Below are 26,663 nucleotides of genomic sequence, written 5' to 3' on the forward strand. Positions count from 1 at the left end.
GTTAAAGTGTCTAAATGTTTGATCTGTACCTCACAAATAATGCATTATTATATAGAAATTGTCAAACTAATGTTCAGTTTGTTTAGTTTTCATGGACTTTTAGTTTGAATTCTCTAGTCACGTGTTCCTTTGTTTGATTTTCCCGCCACTCATCTGTTTCTATGGACACTAACTCTATCATCACGTCTGTTTGTCTTTTGGTTAATCACCATGTGTATTTAAGTTCCTCTTATTCAGTCAGTGTTTGCCCGGTCACCGTTGCATTTAGTTTGTGTTGTCCACCCTGCCTGCTTGTTTGGCTGATATTTGCATTATTCTCATTAATCTTCGTATTGCATAAACTTCGTATTCGTATAGCAAACAAATCATATGGACTACTACTTTTGTCCTTATTTGGTGCTGGGCAGTTCCTGATTGCTATGAACTGTCATTGTATGGCAATAGTTTGTGTAAAAATTCTTCAAAGATTTTTATTTTTGTGCTCCATGAAAAAAAAAAAATGGTATTGGGACAACATGAAGGTGAGTGAATGAAAGCAGAATTGACATTTTAAGGTGAATTATTTCTTATTGAATAAAAAAAAAAAGCAAACAAATTTATCCCTCGTTTGAAAGGTGTAAATTAGAGTACAGGTGATTGGGGAAAAAAACTGCTCCTGATATTAAGCTTCCTTTTTTTTCCCTTCATATTTTCTTTCCCAGAACACCCAGCCATATTCAACTTTTTAGCTCTGAGGGCCACCAAAACTGGCTCAACAGAAGCTCAGCGGCGTCCTTCTCCTCATCAAGGTTGGTGTTTCCATTTTTTTTTTTTTTTTTTACATCTTGAGCCTTATGATTAGGCTTGCACATTTTAATCACTGCTCATCAACATCATTACACTCCCAAACATAATTATTGCTGAGTCAGTGTTTGTGTTTGTGACCATATTTATATTCTGCGGATGATTAAAAAGCCACAAATATATGCCTCCTCCAGTGTCTATTCTCCCGTCAGCGTAATTTATAAGCACGCGCATGCACTAACATAATGAAAAATGTGAAAGTGGTAGTCGGTGCAGTAATTACCGAATGCAAACCAATGAAGAAACCGATGCACAAGCAAACGCTCTTTGTCGTGTGCAGTCACACACTCCAAAACACACTGTGCCACTGTACTAATGCAACATAATTGCGTTCATGCAAACGCGCAGTCACACACACCCATGCAGGGACAGACTCAAATTAATGAGCGTGCAAGCACACACACGCACACACACACACACACACACACACACACACACACACACACACACACACACACACAGCGAAAAGGGCTCAAGCGTGACCATGTAGCCTGTAATAAGTGCATAATGCTGAAATGAGTATTTAGCCTCGTCGTGTGTTTCCATTGTCTCTCGTTTTGTAAGCTCCTGGGCATGGCGAGGATCTGATTACCATGTTTGTTTGATTACCAGGTTTCCCAACATTATCCCATTATCGTTGAGGTGTGTCTGTGTGTGTCTGTGTGTGTCTGTGTAGGTGTGCCCTTTCCTGACTATCTGAGTAATGTGTAACCTTCTAGCCTGGAGTGTCTGATCTGCCCCACTAGAGAGTTGGTATCTGGCTTTCTGTAAACACCTTTGACCATCTTGCTGGCTCGGTCACCCTTCATCCCCCATCTCGACCCTATACACTCCCTCCCGATCCCTTTTTTAAGGCAATCTGGCCACGTTTGTCCATGATCGGAGCAAACAAAAAGCAAAGCTAAATGCTAAAACCATCACTTGCAGTATTTGGTTTGCTCTGAAAATTTTTACTTTGCGGTTCACGCTTACACACACACAAGCTTGTTTACTCACAAACGCTGGTATGGCATCCATCCTCTCCTTTTTCAAATTGGCATGCGAATAAGAAAAAGCCAGAGCGTGTGCCTGACACCATTTTTTCTCTTTTTTTCTATGTCTTGCAGAGAGGGATCCCTCCTTGCCTGTAGCTCCAGACAAGGCAGGCCTCTTTTGAGGAAGGCACACAGTGAGAGAGGCTGAGAGACACCCTCGCCCTACCTGTTCCTAATGGCTATATCATTCAGTTCCTTTATAAACAAACTAAATCAATATGTAAACAAGAAGACGAGGTTTATCCCCCAGTTTCTGTTTACCTTCATCTGCCTCATTTGAGAGGAGAGATGGGCTCAATCTGTAGCTACTGTACAGCTGGTAGCTATTCACTCCAGGCTGGATGAATCGCCTCAGCACTGGCCCCTAAAATCAGCTGGTCTCGAACGTCAGAAGCCAGCACAATTTTGGCATAAGCTTCAAGGTTTAATTAGAATTCATAGGAATCCATAAATGCATTTTTTTTTTATAGAAACTGAAGTGTAAAATATGAACATAATGACAGCATCTAAAAGTACTTAGCCTATGCACAGATTTAGAAACATAGAAATCTAATTTCTTTATATTACATTTATATTATAAATATATCTGTTGAGTTGAATTTTACAATTATAGAGTTTAGGCTTGTATAAAGTGAAATACGAAACGAGTTGAATATGGCAAACAAAAATGACACAGCGGGTTCTAAATGCATTAAATAAATATGATGGCATTGAACATATCTATCAACCATCAATCAAAATAATTTCATGAATTCAACATATTAAGCTAAAAGGATTCAGAAACTTTTTGTATGTCTTTAAAGTTGTTCTTTTTTTAAAATGCATATATTTTTAGATGCTGTCACTGTTCATTAGGTACATCCTAGAACCGCACTTTATTGAGACCACGTTGGAATACAGGTTATGTGAGGATTCAAATCGAATTAATTGGTAAAAAAAAAATTTAATTTCTTTCTTTTGCCCCTAAAAAAGATTTGGCTTTTGGTGCTCACTCATAGATTCTGTTATCGACATTCTCTAGTCTGCATGCTTCACATACAAATAAATGTTTACAAGAAAACAGCACGTTCAGTTCTCAGAACATAGTGAGAAAATGTAATGGCTTGCTGTTTCCTCTCAGAGACAGATTTGGCCGGCAAGTATGTCTCTGAGACACGTCTTTAACAGAAGGCTTTTTACAAGATACCTGTACTGTTCAAAGAATCCCATCTGTGTGGCTTTTCAGTGCAAAAGTAATCTGCCAAGTGATGGTTTAACATTAAATCATATGATGATCAAGTCAGTTTGTCCCAAGAGTCCTGTTGAACCCAGAGCCTTGACTTTATCTGTATCTCTATCTGTATCTCTTTCAGCTGTCAATGTCGCATTAAATTAATTCTAACACATTCATGCTGTCTGGAGTCTTGCTGTATGCTATCCTCATTTAAAAGTCACATTCAACAGCTGCATAATCTAAACCAAATTAAAATTTTTGGTATATGGAGTATGCTCAACTAAATTGAAATGGCATTTTAGAATTAAAATGCAAACGGTTTATAACAAATGTCTTTGGGATGTGCTTTTAACCCTGAATCCAGCCAATCAATGGAAGTAGTAGCAGACAGTAGAGGACACCTGAGCAGAAATGGAGGAAATATGGCAGCATTTACATCTACAGTCCACTATAACAAACCGCATTGGGAGAGACATAGCCATACATACTAGCAGACAGCAGAAGACAGATTGCATCAGGGTCACTACTGTTTCCTGCATAGTATGTGGGGGTTGGAAGTTGCACAGCATGCAAAAGCTTTTATTTTAAAGAGGAAAGACAAGGAATATTCGGCTTAGAATAAACTAAACGCTTGGCACAAAATACTTCTGGCACAGAGCTGTCAGCGTTTACGTGTATATAAAATAAGCGTTAAGTCCAGCAAATCGGATTATTTTAAACAAAGAGATTGTTGAATCCTTTGTCAAAGAAGCAGCTGTTTTCCTTCTGTCTTATGTTAGTATTGGTGGAATGCCACAAAAGTGATGTTAGCCAGAGTGCTGTGATTGGTGTGATGTCATAGGCTGACTAACCTCTTTTGATTGGCATGAACTGGTTCCTTTCCAGAGGGGATCCGTTATGATGGACAGCTCCTCCTCCTCTGCCTTGCCTTGCCTTACCCAGGATGATGGGAGCATGTGGAGCGTAACTCTGCCGCATGATAGCTGTCTGTCTGTTGGGTTATGGGGGGCCCCAAGGGGTGCTTCTAATTTCTGTCCCCAGTCACTCTCTCTGTCTCTGTATATGTCTCTCCCTCAATCTGTGGCTCACACCTGGTTTCCTTCCTCCGCTGCAAGATGGAAAAATGTCAGCATATGCTTAATGTGCTAAAGGCGAAGCCACAGGCTTGAGCATTTAATTAGCTTCATTGCACTACTGAAATCAAGACTTTATGATAAAAACGCCACCTAGCTCTGAGTCAGATGGATTGCTTGATGGGTGGATGAATGGATGCTTTGGAAATATTGTCTATTAAGATAGATAGATAGATAGATAGATAGATAGATAGATAGATAGATAGATAGATAGATAGATAGATAGATAGATAGATAGATAGATAGATATTGATACTGTAGATAGATGGATGGATGTACCGTGTCACAATATATGTGGCGTGTTTGTGATTCTTTTTATATTCATGTTGGTTTAGTGACAAGCTTTCTGGGAAGCACATCAAAAGACGATTTGCGCTGACATAAGGTTGGCTAATTGTTAGTGACTGGCTGTTATCGTGCATTTCCTCCAATCTGAGGAGCGAGAGGACGGATCGTTAATAACGGTCTGAGTGAAGCACAATGTTCCATTGAGAGCAAGACACACTTACCAGACAGACTAAATAGGGGTCCCTGATGTCACAGAGAGGGGGATAGAGAAACAGCGAGGAAGAAAAGAATCTTATTTCCCTCTTGGCAATGCTACTGAGCTCTTTTCACTGCACAGTGTAAACATGGAACATACAGAAATGTGAGATGTCAGATGGGCGACCAACTGAATGCATATACATTCATGCACACAGTGCCAATCGGTACTAATTGGTATTACCAGAATAAGGTTTGCTATAATAGACAAATTAAAACTATCCATACATGGACACAATAGCTCTAGCTCAAAGGAGCTTTCTTTGCTGATTTGAAAATCTAAAATTCAGTAATTCCTTCTGGGAATCATTCTTGACCTTTGTTCTAAGCGTGCATGTGTGTTTTCTCTTCCTTTTTGTCTGTTTTCAGATTCATCCCCGAACCTAACAAAGAGCTCCTTCACAAGCAGTGAATGTGGATTCTCTCTGTCAGAATGGACGAAACCATTAATTCAAAGGGATGTTTGGCTGGATTACCTGAGACTGAACAATAAAGAATGACATTCTTGTGGATAAAGACGAGATTTGCTCATTCGGTGCCAAGGAATATGAAAAAATAGAAATAAAGCAGGCTAATCTGTGTTTTTGGTCCGTGAGTCCAACGGCTGTGTCCAATTCTTTCGATTTTCTGCGTTTCTCCTGACCACTTTCCTCTGGTTCTGAACTCATATAGCTTAGGGGAGCCGTTTACTGGATTTCAAATTATATTTGAAGACTTTACCTCCCTAGGTAAACTGGACAATCCTGATGTAAGCTGCGAAACGACTGTATGAAGGATCATAATGGATAAGCATTGCTGTGTGAAAATGAGCTGGAAATCAATAGGAGATTTTTTCCCATCCCTCCGTCAGTTTGTCGTTCTGCCGTCCATGCTGGCTTTGGTAATAGACTGGGAGCTTGTGAAGCCCTGCTATTTCCCTCCACTTCTAAGTTTACTGCTCACCGCTATTGTCCACATGCTGTTTGTTTTGGAATTCCTCCGGGTCAATGGTCACCTCACTATCTACACCTACTTGGGCTAGATATCTTTTTATTTGTCGGCATGCTCAATGTATTTTGTGGGAGCTTTGTATTGAAAGTAACTGTATATATTTCTGTATATATACATATAGATACATATTAAAAGACATCATATGAAGATCTAACATGCCCTTAAACCTGTTAGTGGGTTTGAATTAAGACTGTATTCATGGATTTGGTTACTTGAACAACTGTGATTTAAGGCTGTCTGTGGAAACACGTTATCTTCATGTAATGTACATCCTGCATTTTTTGCTTAAAATAAGAATTTGTTCCAAAAAACAAAGGGAAGATTCACTAAACAGTTGCAACACTTTTGCACATGATTTGCACACTTTTTGGCGCTTGAATAGTCTTAAGCTATAAGTATTTACGTCATTGTCATTCATTTTCAGTGCAAATTATTCAGAAAACTCTATTTACCCAGTGGAATTAATGTTGTGCTACTACTGCCAGCAAAAATCAGATGGTAATGATTTTATGTACATTTTAGTGATCATTGCAATAGTACTTCAATAACTCATAATAAAATAATAGAGAAGAGCAACTGTGCAGAGTAGTTGACCACACAGTGGTGCTGTACAGTCCTAGTAAGTACATTGAATTATGGTAGTCCACTGTACTCTCCACAACCCACTAAAGCACAAACAAGCAACCAGCAAGATTAGAAATTGCGCCATACACAGATTTTGTGGGTGCTTTTGTTCTGTTATCTGACTTTAAATTCTCGAGTGAATCAGGCACTTAAACACAGCAAACAGTGCAAATAATTGCCTCTTTGGCAGACGCAACTCATACTTAGTGAATTTCCCAAAATATAAGTGTGATGAAGACCAGCCCTATAAAAGAAGCCACTGTCACGTATTGGAACTTATATTACCATTGATAATTGCCTGTTGGCAGTTCTAACTCAATTCAGTTCAGTCCATGATCCAGTTTGTTCTGTGCTGTTCTGAGAATAGATAGGCTTCGTCATGCCTGTGTAGGTTTCATAAATACAACAAAATAGAATACATTTCGCTTGTTAAAGGTTATAATCATGATAGCTTAACACTGAATCTGTGTCAATAGACAAAGACCTGATTCAGTTCAGAAAAATGAAGCCCTACTTTGGTAGGGTCAGTGTCATAGGGTAGATGAGATGTAGTTTTCAAGAGATAAAACATATTTATAATGCTTGGCAGCTTATAATTTACATATGCTATTCCTCCACATGAATTATGAAGGATATTATAATTTAGAATGTTTCATTAAAATGTTTTAGTTTTCTGTGTAATCTGTTGTCAAAGGAGCAAAAGGTCAGAGAAAAGGTGGGCTTCATTTCTCTTTACTGGCATCAATAGACATGCAATTTCAGTAGCGCTGATTGATAAACATGCAGCCTTATCAGAAACAAATCAATATTAAAATGGTTTTCTATACACTGTGTCTACCTTTATATGTCAAACCAGTAATGTTATTCTCAGTTTATTACCATGTTTTATTACTTAATTATCCTGTTGATGAGCGGGATTCGAACCGTGGTCTCCAGCATGGGAGGCAGGCGCTTTAACAAGGAGACTAAAGACCACAGACTCTAGCATTAGTCGATAGATAGCCTTTAGAGATCAGGGGAGTAAAGTTTACATACACAGCTCTTACTGACCTACAAGAGTTATATAAGAAAACAATCCATTTTTAGTTTCTCACTTTGAGAATCGTTCTTAAACTCCAGTAATTGATTAACTTACATTTTAGACACAGTATTGCCAATTACTTTGTTTATTTTATTTTTTTGCAGAACAGTTGCACATCTCCAAGCAACACACAGTAGTGGCTTTCCTGAATGAATAAGTTTTTTTGAACGAATCACTTGAGAGAATAATTCAATGACTCATTCTTAACAAAGTTGGTAGATTAGTTCATGAATGAATCAGGATATTGAAATGTAATGGTTGAATTAATGCCTCACTCAGTAACTTTTTTTTATGACTCTTTTTTTGAACAAATGAGTTGAATGATTTAATAAAGGACAGTAACTTGCCCCCAACTACTGGAATAACAATGTAACCCTCAGAACGAGTCACTGAAAAATCCACCACTAATGAGCAGACTGTCACGGATGGTTGCAGACGAGGATATTTTTTACAAAACTAAGGTTTAATGGTATTAAACAGGACGGCAGAAATGGCAGCAACACACTAAATATAACGGAGATCGGACAAACACTGACTGAACAGATGGAACTTAATACAAACACAGATGACACCGATTAATAGAACACAGGGGATACAGATGACTAAACAGGTGACACAACTGAACTAATAATGACAGTAACCATGGATACGAAGGAGTGGCGGGAAAAGAAAAGGAGAACAGGAACCAATTAAAATACAAACTGAAAGTCCAAACAAACACTAACACGTGACAGTACCTCCCCCTCCCAGAAGGCGCGACCTCTCGCCGTAGACAGACCAGCTGCGGAGGGAAGAAGGGAGGGGGTTCAGGAGGAGGACGAAGAGCAGGTGAAGGGCAGACAGAAGGTAGGAGGGACCAGGGCGGAGCAGACGGTGCAGTTGGCCAGGGCGGAGATGACCGTGCAGGCGACCGGAGAGCCGACGAGCCAGGGCGATGCAGAGGATCCCAAGGGACATGGCGATGCCGACCGCTCAGGTGACCGAGGTGTAGGCGGGGATCCAGAAGGCAGCAGTGGAGCGACAGAGGACCAATGTGGAGCTCGAAGGAGTGAGGAGCCCAACAGACCTAGAGGGACAAAGAGACAAGGCGAAGCCAGAAGAATGTAGTCCCAAGGCGCGCGGGCTGGCCGACGAACGATCAAGGCAGAGCCGAAGGGACGAGGGAGCCCGGCGAAGCACAGAGGAGCACAGTGGAGATGAGGGAGGTAGAAGCCAAGGTTGAGCTGAATGACCTAGGTGGAGACTTGGTCGCGGAGGCCGGAGGCGGAGACCGGGGATCCACCGACCATGCTGGAGTTGCACACTGGTAGACCCGCAAGCTCACCTCAATGAAGGTGGCATGTGGGTGTGGGGCTAGCAGTGACAGTGAGCTGTGGGGCTAGCAAGAGGTGGCGACAGTGTGGTTGAGGAAGGAATGATGGGAGGAGGTGGGAGAGGGAGGCTGGGTGGGAGTTCAGGAAGAGGCTCAGGTTCTGGAACAGGGTCAGGTTCTGGAACAGGCTCTGGGACAGGTACAGGCTCGGAGACAGGAAGAGTTCTTGGGAAAAGAACAGGCTTTGACCTGGCGGCAGTCATCCTGGCAGAGGGCTCAGGTGGTGTGGCTCAGGCGGCCATCGTGGTTGAGGACTCAGGTGGCGAGGCGGCGGTCATCTTTGCTGAAGCCTCTGGAGGCGAGGTGGCGATCATCTTTGCTGAGGGCTCTGGCGGTGAGGCAGCGATCATTTTTGCCTAGGGCTCGCACTCAGGCCCAGCGGCCATCTTGTCCGAATACATTAACACTGCTGACCTGGTGTGAACAGTCTCTGGCTCGGCAGGCATGACGTGAACAGTCTCTGGATCGGTAGGCATAACGTGAACAGTCTCTGGCTCAGCAGGCATTACGTGAACAGTCTCTGGCTCGGTAGGCATGACGTGAACATGACACAACTGAACTGATAATGTCAATAACCATGGATACGAAGTAGTGGCGGGAAAAGAACGAAAGAAACCAGGAACCAAACAAAATACAAACTGAAAGTCCAAACAAACACTGACACGTGACACAGACTGACTGCTTGAAAATAGATTTGAGAACCAAAACTAACTGTTGATAATTATGCCTTACAAAGTCTCCCCTATTTTTACAATTAGGACTGGGAACTTAAACCCATCTTCAACAATAAAACATTACATAGAAGTTCTGTTTGATTTTGTGAAAATCTAGAAAGATACAGAAAAAGATCATGCAGATTACATTCAATAGTCAAATGTTTGCTCATGACAACAATGAGGTACTTTGTGGTTCTTAAGTCAACTATGCTATGAATAGTGAAACCTTTTAAACAGGAAAACATATTCACTGCAACATGTGCATCTTTGCCTACAGGTCAGTACTTGCATTCTGTATATACAGACATAACCGAATCTTTGATTTATATAATTCCCCGTGGCAGACTGCACTTATCAGCATTGCCCATTTTGTTAACTTATTCAATTAGGATACAGATTTTCAGTTTCACGCCAAGAACACTCCCATCTGACTCCCATAATAAATCTTCCTGACTGCCATATTTCTTCAGGTTTGCTTCCTCTCCTCAACAAGTACCATATTATTAATCTTTTTTTAAACTCTGCTTTTTTTCTTTCAAGTCGTTTATTTCTATCAGCAAAGTCACAGAGGGCCTGAGATTGACAGCTACATCGATCTCCCAGCAGTTTTCCCAGAATGCTAAGCAGGGAATTACAAACAAAAAGCTGTGTTTTCTCTTCTTCAATGAGGCGTTCCCTCATTTTGTTGTTGTTTTTCTATCTAAAAGGATACAGAGCAGCTCAGAGCCTCAAGTGTGCATTTGATGCTTTATAGGACTCAGGCAGCAGACCTTCCTCGAGAAAGATGCTGCCGCTGAGACAGAATGTTGAGATTATCGTGGAAAAAATAAAGTATGTAAATGTGAATCAAGGGATTTTTTCCCTGTGTATTCAGGGTTTTAATGTGGATGGGTCATAAAAGGTGCTTTGGGATGGATGTGGAAGAGCTCGCAATTCTCTTTCATGCATCATTTTTTTCTGTGTAAGAATGCTGGTGTCTTGCTGTGAAGAGAGCCCTGCTTCTTTCTAGAGCAAGAACTGCCTTTGAATAGATAACCGAATGCATTTACCACCACCCAATTCTTTGTTATTTTGCTGAGGAAACTTCAATCAAGTTCTTAGAAGAGGCTTCTGCTCTTGGAAAATCTCATATTTATTTATAACCACCCATTGTATGATTATTTAAATGGAAATTTTATTATACATTACGACATACCAGTTTATGTTTACAATGATTACAATTATTAATACTATTGACAATACTCTGAAAGTACAATAAATGTAAACAGCATCTTTATATACCTTAATCCGAATTTAGTCATATTTTGAATAAGCATAACTGAATTAATTAATTAGTTAGCCAAAAATTCTGTCATCGTTTACTCACTCCCGAAACGGAATGATTTTCTTTTTTCTGTCGAACATAAAAGAAGATACTTTTTTCTATGTACAATGAACGTCAGTGTAGGGTCCAGTGTCATTCTTCAAAATAGATTCTTTAAAGAAAGCCGTACAATATTTGGAACGATATGAGATCGACAACTTTGATCCATCTGAAACCTCAAAAGTCTCCCGACTGTGACGTCATAATCTGCCTAGAGGTTAAACTTCAATGTCAAATGATTAACAAGTTCAGGACTGTCAGAGACTATGATCATGATAATACATTTCCTCTCCGGTTTATTCCCTCCCTTGTGTTCCCTCAAAACAAACTAAAGTCGAAATGCACTGGCATGAGACAGGCCAAACTGTGAAATCCATCATTTTCTTCTTGAGTGGGTCTGTGTTATACATGACAAGTCCTGTCCCTTGTGGGACACACAGAAAATTGCATGCGCTGCCTCTCATAAGATTTCAACCTTCCTTCAACCTATTAAGCTCAAAGTAATATTTCCACAGGTTTCACAGAGAATCAGTGAGATGTCTTCTGAGAGAACTGAAATTGTACAGCATACATTGAAGATGGTTAGTCGAAACTCTCTGTCAGCTTGCTGTTAAAGCATCCGCTAGTAGCTGTCCACTGCTGACAACTACAGTATATGTCGAGCAAGTGTTGGTGTCTTTATTATTGTCAGGCCCCCATACACAATTTATACATATATATATATATATATATATATATATATATATATATATATATATATATATATATACTGTACATAAAACACAAGAAAAAAATACCCCGCTGTTATATATATATATTTATATAATATTATATAAATATATAACAGCGGGGTATTTTTTTCTTGTGTTCAAGTACAAATATCATTTACTTGAGAAGTAAAATGACATAGGATTTTGATTCATGTTCCGTAAAAAAAAAAATCAAAATTAAGTCGGTTTCCTTTCAAGGGAACTCGCGCTGCGTTGAAGACGACACTATGGGGAACATCTCTGCTTGATAGCATCTGAAGCATGTGTGAAACTAGACCAATCTTGATGGGCACTGCATCTTGACTTAGCGTGTGACGGTGTACCACAAAAGCTACAAAGTTACGCCGAAACACATTAGCGTCAGCTTCTGTTCTTCAGCAAGCTCTCTGTGTGTGAAACTGTCAGTCAGAAAATAAATAAATGGTGAGTGAAATAAATAAATAAATAAATTCAAGCAGTGTTTGCCTCCCTGCCTAAGATATATTATGGGTGGGGACACACACAAGCTGTATGTTCATTGCTTGGGAGCACAGCGCTCTCTAGGGGGCTGCATGTGTCCACCTTGTTCGGTGAGGCAGTCCAGGCTTGTGCACCCCGCCGTTCCGGCGTCTCAGATTGTGGGGGTCACAGATGGAGCCGGCAGAGGAGTTTGAGATGGCTTCTGCCTTTTCTCATCTCTCACTTGCAGGCACCAGCGCTCCCACTCGGGATACGGAAGCCCGCTCCCCGGCTTCTTCCGCCCAGAGCGAGAGCCCAATGTTAGGACTGTCTAGTCCTAAGGAGGTAGATGTCCTAATCATCGAAGCTGGATATTTTGAGGACTCGCCACCTCTGTCCCCCGCGTATGAGGAGCTACTGGAGATTGTGACTCATGTGGTGCCCAAATTAAATATCGATTGGCTATAAGAGAAGCAGGAAGCTCACAAGAAAAGTAAACTCGATGAGCGCTTTCTGCTGAGACAAGCACAGCCTCCAGGTCGGGCATTGAGTTGACGAGAATCATATCTCTCACCCTACATTGTGTCATACCTCAAGACCCCGACACTGCCCACCAAACCTTGTAGTACTACATCTAATTTTGTGGGCAATGCTTATGTGGCGGCAGGTCAGGCTGGTGCGTGCCTGCACACAATGGCCATCATGCAGGCATGCCAAGCAGAACGGCTGAGAGACTTATACGAGGAGGTTGGGCCCGACAATTTTAGAGAGCTGTGTCGGGCCACAGACCTGTCTCTCCGCACCACTAAGGAGATGGCCCAGCCATCAGCCGCTTTATGGCAGCATTGGTAGTTGCGGAGAGGCCTTTGTGGTATATCCTCTGGAACCTTTAACCTCATTAAGGAGAGGGATAGAACCTTCCTCATTGATGCCCCGCTTTCATCTTCTGGTCTTATCGGCAACTCAACTAATTCAGTTGTCGAGAGGTTTCAGGAGGCAAAGTGCCAGTCAGCGGAGTTTAAGAGTTTAAGAGGTTCATCCCTCGCCGTTCTAGATCTCGTGGGGCATCTGCCTGGGAGCTGCCCCAGTCATCAACCTCTAGCTCCTCATACATGCAACAGCAAAAGGATAGTGTTGGCTCTTGGCAAGGTTCAGACAGGGTTATCCCTGGCACCCTTCGAACCCATTGACTCAGTGGTGGCAAAATTCTTGACCTGTAAGATGGCTTTCTTATTGCCATTACGTCTCTCAAAAGACCAGGGAGGTGCCCCAGCCATCTGCCTCTAGCTCCTCATACATGCAACAGCAAAAGGAGAGTGTTGTCTCTCCAGCCCCCTGAAACAGCACTCTTGCCCGAAGCCTTCCCAGGAGAAAACAGATCTGAGGACTGTTATTCTTTCAAGGAAGGCTTCGGGGAAGAGGTCCTGATGCTATGCACAAGTCTGTGAGGGCAGTCCCGAGGGGGAGCGAAAAAATTTGCTCTTCCATGGAGCCCTCAGGAAATCACCGTTCTTTCCCCACCCTCTTGTTGTCAGGAATCAATCAGATTCATTCCCATCCACCACTCAAAGGTCACTCTCCCCGGAATATTAACCAGTCACACCTGTTCACAATCAGTCACCTCGTTACCCAGCCCTATAAAACACTCACGCACACCCCAGTCATTGTCAAGCCTCCAACAGGAGAAGACCGTTACCCACGATTTCCCGAAGTTTCCAAGTCTGCCAACGAAGATCCATCACGTAACTATACTCACCCCTGAATATACTCACCTTTGTCTCCCTGTCTTGCTGTCTCCAGTATTCCAGTCTGGTTCCCTGTTTCCCGAGTCCTGCCATTTGAATCCAAGTGCCCCACGTGTCCACCGAGATCTACCTGTTCCTCCCTGGATCTGAAACAGAAAAGTATTCGTATCACTGGACATTGTCTACCCACGTCCAACTCTCTGAAGAAGGGTCTGCTCACCTGGGATCCTCTGCACGACGTGATCGTCAACGCACCTGCACATGAACTTTGTCTCTGCACATATATCAATGTAAATAAACTCACGTTTGCTTTCACTTACCTCCGCCTCTGTGCCTGTATCCTGACAGAAGGCTTGACCAGAACAGAAAAGTGAAACAGCGCGATGGAAGCTACCCACCATGGTGATAACCCTGTACAGTCTACAGCCGCTGTTCAAAATTCCGGTCAGTCTACGCTCAGCACTTCCGCAGACTCCACTTCTTCGATGATATGCTTCGCTAACCAAGCATCACGTCCAGCGCCATTCTCCGGACGGGCGGAGGATTGCAACGGGTTCCTGCTTCAGTGTTCGCTCGCTCTGGAACAGCAAAATCAGTTATATCCCACAGAAAGATCGAAAATCGCTTTTATCATCCAACAGTTATCCGGGGCTGCTTTGAGATGGGCTGAAACCATGTGGTTACAGGAGTCCACTACAACCTCATCGGTACAAGGGTTTGTAGACCATTTTAAAGAAGTTTTCGGACGACCAGTTGATGATTCTTCCACCAGTGACAAACTACTGCAACTATACCAAGGTCGAAGATCGGTTTCTGAGTATTCGTTGGAATTTCGCACTTTAGCCTCTGCAAGTGGGTGGAACGAGAAGGCGCTCATTTCTGTTTACCGACGTGGTCTGAATCCTGCTCTCCGTCTGCAAATGGCGATATATGATGACAGTCTGGGTGTTGAAAAATTTATCCAACAAGCTCTCCGTGTGCATCAACGATCTCAGGGCTGTTATCTAGAAAATCGCCGACCCACTAGTAATTCTCAGTATCCCACGGAAGCTCCGCCCGAAGCAGATGGAGAAAAGATGCAATTGGATACTTACCGACTGTCCCCAGCGGAACGTGCCCGGCGCCGTGAACTCAGGTTATGTTTGTATTGTGGAATGGGAGGACACTTTCGTCAGTCATGTCCGACTCGACCCCCCAGAATGCTTGTGAGTTCTGTCTTTACGGCCGATTCGGTATCAGCCCCACTAACTATTTCAGTGATCTTAAAATCCACGACTTTCCATGTTTCTGCCACAGCCATAGTGGACTCCGGGTCGGCAGGAAACTTCATTTCCGGACGGCTCTGCCAAAAACTCCAGCTCGAGAAATCAGCCACCGCCAGACCATACTCCATCCATGCAGTGACGGGTGAAACCATAAATAAGGGGTATGTCACAGCTCAGATTAAACCCATCATCCTGGGTGTCGAAAATACACATCACGAACTTTCTGCCATGCCAATCAGCACCTCTGGAGTCGTTACCTTGTGTGGGCAGAGTATGCCCAAAATTCCCTTAGACAAACCTCCACCAACCTGACTCCGTTCCAATGCATTCTGGGTTACCAACCTCCACTGTTCCCGTGGTCCGGGGAACCCTCAGAAGTCCCAGCAGTTAACGCCTGGTTCCGGGACAGTGAGAGAATATGGAACCAAGCTCACCATCACCTCCAACAAGCCATAAACCGCCACAGTCACTTTGCAGACGCTCACCGAAGCAACACCCTCGAATACCAACCTGGACAATTGGTTTGGCTCTCAACAAAAGATATCCGGTTGAGACTACCCTGTCGCAAGTTAAGTCCAAGATACATCGGTCCGTTTCCCATAACAAGACAAATCAATCCAGTTACCTACCAGCTCCGTCTGCCAAGTCACTACCGCATCCACCCCTCATTCCATGTTTCCCTCCTGAAGCCCCATCACTCACCTGTTCCAGTCCCCTCTACAGATCTAGCACAAGATGAAAATCCTCCGGTACTCCCCATTGAAACAGAATCCATCTTCGCTGTAAGAGAGATCCTGGACTCCCGACGTCGGGGTGGTCTACTCGAGTATCTGGTTGACTGGGAAAATTATGGACCGGAAGAGAGGTGTTGGATACCTCGTAAGTACATCCTTGATCCCATGCTACTCACTGCCTTCCACGAACAACACCCTGACAAACCTGCTCCTCGACCTCGAGGTAGACCCCCACGACGTCGGGGTCCTAGGTCCGCTGGCGCGGACGCTGGAGGAGGGGGTAGTGTCAGGAATCAATCAGATTCATTCCCATCCACCACTTAAAGGTCACTCTCCCCGGAATATTAACCAGTCACACCTGTTCACAATCAGTCACCTCGTTACCCAGCCCTATAAAACACTCACGCACACCCCAGTCATTGTCAAGCCTCCAACAGGAGAAGACCGTTACCCACGATTTCCCGAAGTTTCCAAGTCTGCCAACGAAGATCCATCACGTAACTATACTCACCCCTGAATATACTCACCTTTGTCTCCCTGTCTTGCTGTCTCCAGTATTCCAGTCTGGTTCCCTGTTTCCCGAGTCCTGCCATTTGAATCCAAGTGCCCTACGTGTCCACCGAGATCTCCCTGTTCCTCCCTGGATCTGAAACAGAAAAGTATTCGTATCACTGGACATTGTCTACCCACGTCCAACTCTCTGAAGAAGGGTCTGCTCACCTGGGATCCTCTGCACGACGTGATCGTCAACGCACCTGCACATGAACTTTGTCTCTCCACATATATCACTGTAAATAAACTCACGTTTGCTTTCACTTACCTCCGCCTCTGTGCCTGTATCCTGACACTTGTATGCCTCTGGGTTTCCAGCGAACGCAAATCACAGTGTCCGCCGGAAGTCGTTGCGGGCCTGCAGAGTTCGCTTCCTCTCACAAGGCCTGTAGAAAATTGTATTTGGTCATTCCCTGCCGGACATCCACTTCAGGGCACCGAACTCAGTATCTACAAAGTACCTGAGGTCAGTCTTGAGAGATTGGTCAGTGGATCTTGCTTATGGTGGAAAAAGGTTACCAATGGCCACCAAAGTTCAGCAGTATCTTAAAGACTGTTGTGGACCCTGAGCTGGGTTTGGTACCAGAACAAGAAGTACAGTTCCTCTTGGCAAAGGATGCCATAGAGCTCATTCCACCTCCCAAAAGGGAGTCTGAGTTCTACAGCCGGTACGTCATTGTTCAATAGAAGGATTGGGAGTTGTGACCTATTCTAGATCTTCAGCACTTGAATCGGTCTCTGAGGAGATTCAGATTCAATATGTAAAAGGGGTCATATAATGACATTTTTGTACAAGTTAACCCTGTAAGACACGTGGTTGTAAAATTACAACATCACTTTTAGCTTTTTTTTTTTTTGAAAGACCACATTTACATAGCCAATGGGTCCTATTGTTTAGCCTCGCAATGCCATTGGATAGTAAATGTGTATATAGGTCTTGCCATAAGGTCATGAACTCATACAACCTGCAAACTTTCCTGGAAGCGCATCATTGTTTCATTGGACTGGATATCTCAACATTGAAGTAAGTAAAACCCCAGAAATATATTTTTTTTGTGTGTGATTCTTAGAATGTCTAGTTCATGTAAATACTTGGTTATTGTGGAATGCATGCATCAAATTAGATTTTTAGCTTGTTATGTCTTTGTTGTAATTTTACAACGTTGGGAGAGAATGGTAGTCAAAATAGCATGTGCACCTTGCATATTACATGGAGGCATTGCACTTCTGAAATGTTCAAATATAGGAGAAATACTTACAGAAATATAATGTATTTGATGATTCACAATATCTAAACGTGTTATTTGTTATAATTTTCAATTTAGATCAGATCATTTTAAATGAATAAATTATTTCTGGTTGCAGTGTTTTAAGTCTTTTCAGTACCAGTATTTGAAATTGTTCCTGTATGTTAGCAGTATATATAGATAACTGTTTTTTTTTTTTTTATCTGGGCTTTGTTTGTTTGCCCGAATATCTGCTTGTTGCTAGGCAAACGTACTCGGTTACTAATGCAACCTCGGATCTCTCTAGACAGGGAACGAGTACTGCGTAATATCTTACGCTATGGGGGAAAACCTCTTTTCCACGTGATATTGTAGCCAAAAATTATCCTTAATTTTGAATTAATGTAAAACGCTGTGCAGCAGCATGCAGACATAGGCAAGACGGCTTGCGCGCCAATTGGCTACCCTGCGGCAACAGCAGCAGCCTATCGAGAGTGGCCCTGCGTGACACATATCCAATGGGGGCATTTCGCGCCCACTTCGTCACGACCCGCCGGAAAGGGCGTGGTCTCTAGAGAGAACCGAGGTTACGTTAGTAACCGAGTACGTTCTCTTACGAGAGTATCTCTCGTACTGTGTAATATCTTACGCTATGGGGAACACAATGCAAAATGCCGTGCGTACTTGGATCCGACACCAAAGTCCCAAGGGCAGTAGCCCGGGGCTCATATAGTACATAATCACCATAGACTCACAGAGAGTCGAAGAGAGGCTGCAAGCATCATTCCCCATGAAATAGCATCCTACAGGAACTAGTTATGTTAACAGTGTTTCACACAGGGTGAACGTGTTCAGCCTGAACTGGGTAATAGTACGGGTTATTCAACACCCATGGAGCTGTTTTATCGCTCAGTGAGCGATGCACAAGCAAAACTCAGCATCTGGGCCGGCACAGCGGGGCAGATAGCACTGAATTCCATACCGACAGAAGCTTGGCTTGTAAGGCGGGAACCTCTAGGTTATAAAACCTTATAAATGTAGACGGCGAGGCCCAGCCCGCGGCCGTACAGATATCTTGCAGGGTAACCTCACTATACCATGCCCACGACCAGGCCACGCCTCTCGTGGAGTGCGCTCTGACACCCAAAGGACACTGCAGGCCCTTAGAAGTGTAAGCCAGTGCTATGGCGTCGACTATCCATCTGGCTAGGCTCTGTTTTGATGCGGCCAGTTCCTTGGAGTGTCCGCCAAACAAAACGAAGAGTTGCTCGGTCTGTCTGAAGACAGATGAGCGGGACACATAAGCTCTCAGTGCCCTGACAGGGCAAAGGAGACTCGCATCCTCCTCATCATCATGAACCGAGAGTGTGAAACGTCAGAAACAGTGGCTGACGTCACTCGGCAGGCTTTAGATGGTAGCGCCATCCAGCAGAGGGCGGGGAGACATGGGAAGCTACTGCTACTTCCACTGAGGGAAGAGAAAGGTATCCTTTGTCCTTTGCACCGTCCACAGTGGAGAATGCAGCCAAGACAGAGGTACGCACCCTGGCCGAGAGGGGGGGCGCCCCAGGACCTCGCGACTTCTTCGTGAAGCTCAGGAAGAAAAGGCGCGGGCCTGGATTGTGACGGCCCGTGGTCCTTCTTGAGGAAGCATCCGTCCAGTCAGTTGCGCGCAGGCTGCGCGGGCGCCTCCCAGTTTAGGCCGAGTTTGTCGACGGCTTGAGAGAGCAGACGCATCAGCTCAGATTCAATGCCGGCTCGTTTCCCAGAAGGCTCGCGGATAGCAGAGGGGAGGTCCACAGAGTCGCCCAATCCTCACTATCTGACGCCAGGATAGAACAGGCCTCGGCTGTTTCGTCGACCTCAATGGCGGAAGCGGCGGCGGACGGCGGCCGCTGTCCGTCGGGGAGGGACTCGAGCGATGCCGGCGAAGCTGGCCGGCGAACCGGCGAGCTTTGGCGGGCAGGAGAAGGCTCTGGGCCGCGCTGGGCACGCCGCTTCTTACGGCGCGTCGCTACAGCGGGCTGAAGTGCAGGCTCTGAGAATGATGCCAGGCGAGTCCTCAGAGTCACCATCGGCAGTAGCTCACAGTGAGGGCATCCGCCGTCGATGAGAGCGAGAGCCGCATGATCCTCACCCAGGCAGGAAACGCAGATGACATGGCGATCCTCTTCACTGAGTGTGGCTCGGCACGAGCCACAGGATCTATGCATCTTGAAAAAGACGCAGCTCTTTTAGGAGAGAGAGAGAGAGACAGTGAAAAAATGTGTGTCGCAGCGGCGAACACACACACACACACACACACTTGAAAAGGATATAACGCCAGAAAGCGTAGCAGGTACGGCGGCTAAAGGCAGCGATGCCAGCGACTTCAGACTCAAGGCTCGTCCCGCTGTGTGCTTTTCCTCAGACGGCGTGGCTTCTCACTCCGGATCCAGCGATGCGTGATGCTTCGCTGAAGAGATGAAAATCAGTTGTACCAGCCTAATCGAGCTATATTTATAGGGCGAGACCACGCCCTTTCTGGCGGGACGTGACGAAGTGGCCGCGAAATGCCCCCATTGGGTATGTGTCACGCAGGGCCACTCTCGATAGGCTGCTGCTGTTGCCGAAGGGCAGCCAATAGGCGCACAAGCCGTCTTGCCTATGTTGCATGCTGTCAGTCTCTGCTTTTTAGAGGAAAGGAACTGCTTTTTGAACTACCATTGCAAGTGAACACTGGACACTGTTTCTTTGACAGTATTTTTGTATTCAATTTTTATATTTTGTGTTTATTTTTAATAAATTCTAATTCATAAAAATATGACTGTTGGGTGGTTATTATTATTCTTCATAATATTTACTGTTATTGTGCTATGTAAGCAATCCACACTTCAAAAGAGCCCTTAGTTGTTCTGTATATTTGTTCTGACAAACTAAGTTTTTCCCATTTGAAATTGGGGCCTGCAGCTCAGCTTGGGACATGTCTGTTGTTCTGGAAGGGTTATCCCAGGCACCCTTCGAACCCATTAACTCAGTGGCGGAGAAATTCTTGACCTTTAAGATGCCTTTCCTATTGCAGTTACGCCACTTAAGTGACTGGGAGACTTGCAGGCCCTTTCTATCTCTCCTTCATGTCTGGAGTTTGCTCCAGGTAGGGTGAAAGTCGTTCTCCACCCTAAACTAGGCTATGTGCCTAAGATGCCAACTAACGTGGCTCGGTCTATGGTCCTGCAAGCCTTCCATCCTCCACCTCATGTGTCAGTGGACCAGAAGAAGCTGCATTTATTGTTCCCTGTCAGGGCTCTAGAGGGCTATGTGTATAGGTCCCCTTGATTAAGGAAGTTGGACCAGCAATTAGTTTGTTTCAGGTCACCTAGGAATGGATCTCCAGCCTCAAAGCAGACAATCAGTAAATGGACTGTTGAGGCAATATCTACTGCTTACAGGGTACGTGGTTCGCCTTTCGCCTCTGCTAATTGGGACACATTCTATTAGGAGTATGGCATCTTCTAAAGCCCAGTGATATGGCAGGTTGGGCCTCCCCACACACATTTATAAGATTTTACAGTCTGGACCTTCCTTCCACTCCAGGATCACAAGTGGTAGAACTATCACTTCTACCTCTAAAGATTGCTTTATAAATATGCTCAGCATCACAGATAGCTTAGAAGAACTCGATGTCACAACATAAACTATTGACAATCTCTTTTCCAGCACATTAGACACAGTTGCTCCTTTGCACTTAAAGGAGATTAAGGAAAACAGTCCAACGCCGTGGTACAAGAGGGCAGCCAGAAAAATGGAGCGCAATTGGAAGAAAACCAAACCAAGAGGTTTTTCGCTTTTCGTAGAAAGAAAGCATTATTGCATACAGAAAGGCCTTAAAACTGCTAGATCTGCTTATTTTTTTACTATCTTGGAAGAAAAAAAACACAACCCTAGGTATTTATTTGATACAGTGGCTAAATCAACAATCTTTGATTTGACGTTTCCAAACAGCACAGCAGAAATTTCTTTATGAACTTCTTTACTTGCAAGATTGATAATATTAGAAATAAAATTAAAACCATGCAACCATCAAATACAGTATCGCATCAGACAGTGCATTGTAGTGTCCCTGAGGATAAATTCCATTCATTCATTGCTGTAGGAGAGGAAGAATTGTCTAAACTCGTTAAATCATCTAAATCAACAACATGTATGTAAGACCCTATATCGACTAAGCTACTGAAAGAGATGCTTCCAGAGGTCATAGATCCTTTTCTTAATATCAATAATTCATCTTTGTCATTAGGATATGCACCTAAAACTTTTAAATTGGCTATTATTAAACCTCTTATTATAAAAAACGCAACTTCATCCGAGAGAATGTCAATTACAGGCCAATCTTGAATCTACCCTTTCTGTCAAAAATACTAGAAAAGGTAGTATCCTCACAACTATGTTCTTTTTAGGGGAAATCCATCTTCGAGGATTTCCAGTCAAGATTTAAACCATATCATAGTACTGAGACTGTTCTTATAGAGTTATAAATTATTTGCTCTTATCATCCAATAGTGGTTGTTTCTCTCTATTTGTGTTACTGGATCTTGGTGCGGCATTTGATACTATTGGCTGAAACATTCTTTTGAATAGACTTGCAATTATTTTGGCATTAGTGGAATTGCATTGGTATGGTTTAAATAATAATTATCTGACCATTATCAGTTTGTAGCAGTAAATGAAGAGGTGTCACACCAATCACAAGTTCAGTATGGAGTACCACAAGGCGGGCCTGCACCTAAACATGGCCACAATGCAGCCCTGAAGTGCCAGCGGAGATTGTGTCAACTAGACTCTCCCCTGTGAAGGCTTCATCAACACGACAGCCAGTGGCACAGATCCTCAATTTTCTCCATTGCCTATGGTTTGCTTAGTTGGGGACACTGAATATTCAACAATATTATTGATCTGCCTGCATTTACACCATTGTATGTGAATTTATGGTGGACAATGACACTATTTTCTTCTAGCTATGCTATACAGCCAAAAAAAACTTTGTTGCATTATTTTCCTGTTATCACTGTAAAGCTGCTTTGAAATAATCTGTATTGTAAAACGCGCTATGTAAATAAAGGTGACTTGACTTGGATTATCGTTGGGTTTACCTGTTGGAACAATAAAGCCCGTTAATCTTCGTCATTGTCTTCATCTCATTGTTTAGTATCTCCCTCACAACCCATGACAGTAACTATTAAAAAAAAGAAAATTAATAGGTTGCATATTGTTTTGACAAGATAAATAGGTTTTTGCCGGTCTTATTGAAGTATTTTGATCAAAAGACAACCCTCACCGATGGGAGAGCAGTTATGGATTTCATTATAATATTCTTTTCACGTTACTTCATAACATGTCTTTGTTCATCCAACATTAATTCTCATTCCCTCCCTACAATCTTCATCAGATATTCTTGATGTTTTTCTTGGAAAATATGGTATTTCTCTGGCACTTGGCTGGTTAAATACACACACAAAAACTCAGCTTGTTTCTTTCTATAATTATTCATACAGTTGTTTGTGTTTCTGAACATTGATTTTTGTACTCTTTTTTTTTTCCCAAATCAAGATTTAATATGGAAGATTTAATCAACATCTAGGACCTAAATGTTACACGTGTTACAATAGCCTGCAAAAAAATATGATCAAGAAAGTTTTGTTATTTAAAAATGCTGCAATAACAAAGTGTTATATACATATAAATATAACGGTACTGCTTTCATAAATAAAAAATGAAAATCCAGGTGGACGGTCCCAGTGGACAATTGTAGTGTTGTGCATACAGATATTAATATAATGTGCCCAGCAAACAAAGGAGCCAAACCCTTCAATTTCCTTAGATCCTGTCATTTTTAACACAGAATATATGCTGAATATGAATCAGCAAATGTCTGTATGGCCAGACTGTCTGAAAGCAATGAACATGTCTAAAACCCTGCTCAACGCCACTATACAATCCCACTATGCCAGACCTTAAGATCAATAAAATCCAGGTTAACATTGCACTCCTGCTGTGTGATCAGATTCACTCCTGACTGCAGGCCAAAGACTTCACTACAGCAAGTACAGAAAGTCCAGGCTTCAAGCACAACTCTGTTTACTTGCTCATTTTTTTACTGGTCCCTTTTCCATCCATTTTGTTCAGCTATTCAATTCAAAGGTAGGAAGTGATCATGCTCTAGGCAAAGGCAATTGATTCCCATTCTATGAAGAGAAGCTTTCTCCTCAAACCGTGCTGACTGACCCATTTAAATGCTGGGTTCCAGTGGTAAGCTGTAATGTTTTAATTCATGTTTAATTTCAATCATTTGCAAAAGTACTGCAACTTTAAACTAATAAATATAATGTAACAAATTAATTCATAAAAATTATTCATAATGTTTCGTGAGTGTTTTCTCTTTTTTGTGTTGCCATTTGTGAGTGTGGAAATGCAAAGGAAGAGTTCAGTCCTCTGGGGTCATTGTTGGATCAAGGATGTTCCTTTAATCATAAGTAAGTAGAACAGCATATTTCCTAAATTTAGTTTCAGATTCACAATGAACTGGGTTGAAGGACACTCTCAAGCTCTGGAGAAATAAATCAGGGTCAGTGGTTTGTTTTGATAACAGCACTGAGAATTTTACAGTTCATATCACTCTGCTTGTCTGTCTGTACATTTCAGACATACAGTTCATATCACTCTGCTTGTCTGTCTGTACATTTCAGACATACAGTTCATATCACTCTGCTTGTCTGTCTGTACATTTCAGACAGACTCTGTGTTGAGGATTTTGTTGGTTGCTAATACAATGGTAAATGTACAATAACATACCGATGTCCAGCAATCGATTTAAATAGTACATTGTGTTTAATTTGTCGTTTAATGAGATCTAATATGTTTTGGTGCCGATCATTTTCACGTTAAGAAATACGTAGATCCGATCCGACTAATTTTTGTATGTATTTTAATGGTCCAGTGGCAGAACTTGTGTCAGAGGTTCTGGGTTCTAATCCGCACTCGTAAAGTTTTTTTTCCTCATTAAAACCGATTATGTTTATCAGTGGTTGTATATCAAGCAGGGACACGTTTGTGTGCATTTTACTTTATGATTTCACCGGAACGAATAGAGAGTCTCTGCAACGGATTAAATTGCGCGTCCGTGTGAAGACTGTGCGCAAGCCACAAGAGAACACTGTATCTGCACCACTGATCACAGAGGCAATGAGCACTTTGGTCACTTAATTTCAAAAACAACACATTTCAGCGAAATGAAACTCTAGCATAAGTACTGCCGGGTAGACTGAATTGTTACGTCACTCATTACCTTCTCATCTGTCCAATCGTGTTCTAATACTGTGGTATATAAGATGGGTACTGACACATGTCTGAGTTCGCAGATGCTGACGCTTCCATTTACCTCCATCCTCCCCACCACCACCGAGATGGTTCCTTCCCCTCCATCCCCCCCACAACCACCAGGATGGTCCCTTCCTATACCTCCCAGGTAGTGATGAGCGATACTGCAAATTTCTGTATCGATCCGATACCAAGTAATTACAGGGCCAGTATCGCCGATATCGATACCGATACCGATACTTTTTCATTTTAAAAGCATGCATTTGAACTTGTATGCACTTACAGCAGTGTGTCATGATTTATGAGGTGAATGCATCATTAATATGCTAAATCTGAACACGTTTTCATGACTACTAGGCCTAAATATTTTGTGATCTGTGCTCTCAACTCCCCTTTAATTAGTCAGTGACTTTTACAAAACTACCCAAATTATAGTACTAGCCTACTGTTCAAAAGTTTGGGGTCTGTAAGATTTTTATTTCTCTTAGTAAAAACTGTAATATTACAATTTAACAATTTAACATAGGCTATCTGTTTTCTATGCCATAGTAAACTGTAATTTATTCATGTGATCAAAGCTAAATTTTCGGCATCATTAATCCAGTCATGATGATAATTCATTTTAATATGCTGATTTGCTGCTCAGGAAACATTTCTTATTATTATCAATGCTGAAAACAGTTTCATATTTTGTTGGAAACCATGATACATTTTATGCAGAATTATTTGATGAACAAAGTTGAAAGAACAGCATTTATATGAAGTAGATTTTTTTTTACAGTGTAAAACCCTTGACTGTCACTTTTGATCAATTTAATGTGTCGATCCTTGTTGAATAAAAATATTAATTTCATTAAAAAGATCTTACTGACGTCAACATTTCAAACCATTATGTACAGTTTTGGTTTGTTTATTGCGAAATAACTCCCGATTGTTTCTCTGTCATCTAAGCAAGGCTTCGTTTCCCAAACGCAAGGGGCCTGTGAGCTCAGCGAAGCACCAGCATCGAACGCTCTCTGTGATTGATTGGTTTCATCTTGTATACAGATGACTAGGAGAAAAGGTTCTATCCTACACAATTACCCGCTAACATTCGCTTATTTTTCCACTTAGAAGCTTATTTTACGCACTGAATTGCATGCTAAATTAATAAAAAATTACTGGTAAAAAAAACACACATTTGGATCGATATTTTTGTGTGAGGATCGATCCTTTTCGATACCACGTCAGTATCGAAGTATCGATACTTCAGGATCGATCCGCCCATCACTACTCCCAGGGGCTCGGCTGCGCCCCTGGCCGTCTTCAGGCAGGAAATGCAGAGTCTGTACTCTCATCTTGCGAGCTACGGACGGGGCCTACGCCAAAGAACTTTACGTATTGCTTGCTGGGCTGTTAATAAATGGTTAATTGTTACAGTATTATTCTCCTGAGTCTTTCTGGTAGAAGTAGAGAGAGGGCATAACTTTACCCCACCCCTTTCTGCCTTTTATTACCGTCTTCGTGTGTGTGACTGAGTAAACTCTGTGCATAGGGCTACCACATAGCCTCTAAGTGACATGATATGGAAATTAACAACAACAAGAATAAACAAAATCCGCAAATAATAATTAATAATAATAATAATAATAATAATAATAAAAGAGGTGTTTGGTTTTTATATTATTT

General features: G+C 42.6%; 1 protein-coding gene across 4 annotated transcripts in view; it reads left to right on the forward strand.

Moving 5' to 3' along the window:
* tafa1b (TAFA chemokine like family member 1b) overlaps positions 1 to 7,206 on the forward strand; it is a 191,349-nt gene extending 184,143 nt beyond the window's left edge. Inside the window, exons 5-6 of one of the 4 annotated variants that reach the window (XR_013194869.1) lie at positions 702 to 788; positions 5,136 to 7,206. Coding sequence is in view for 1 of the 4 variants with exons in the window: in XM_077203106.1 (XP_077059221.1) it covers positions 5,136 to 5,153 (18 nt within the window). In the remaining 3 variants the exon portion in view is untranslated. Of the gene's footprint in view, positions 1 to 107; positions 522 to 701; positions 789 to 1,949; positions 3,267 to 5,135 lie in introns of those variants that run through there. The other 3 variants (XR_013194868.1, XR_013194870.1, XM_077203106.1) reach the window with 3 other exon arrangements.
* The last annotated feature ends 19,457 nt before the right edge of the window (positions 7,207 to 26,663 follow it).

This window comes from Siphateles boraxobius, unplaced genomic scaffold (assembly GCF_051911475.1).
Source record: "Siphateles boraxobius isolate OS27281-9 unplaced genomic scaffold, OSU_SipBor_1 5, whole genome shotgun sequence".
Classification (NCBI taxonomy): Eukaryota; Metazoa; Chordata; class Actinopteri; order Cypriniformes; family Leuciscidae; genus Siphateles; species Siphateles boraxobius.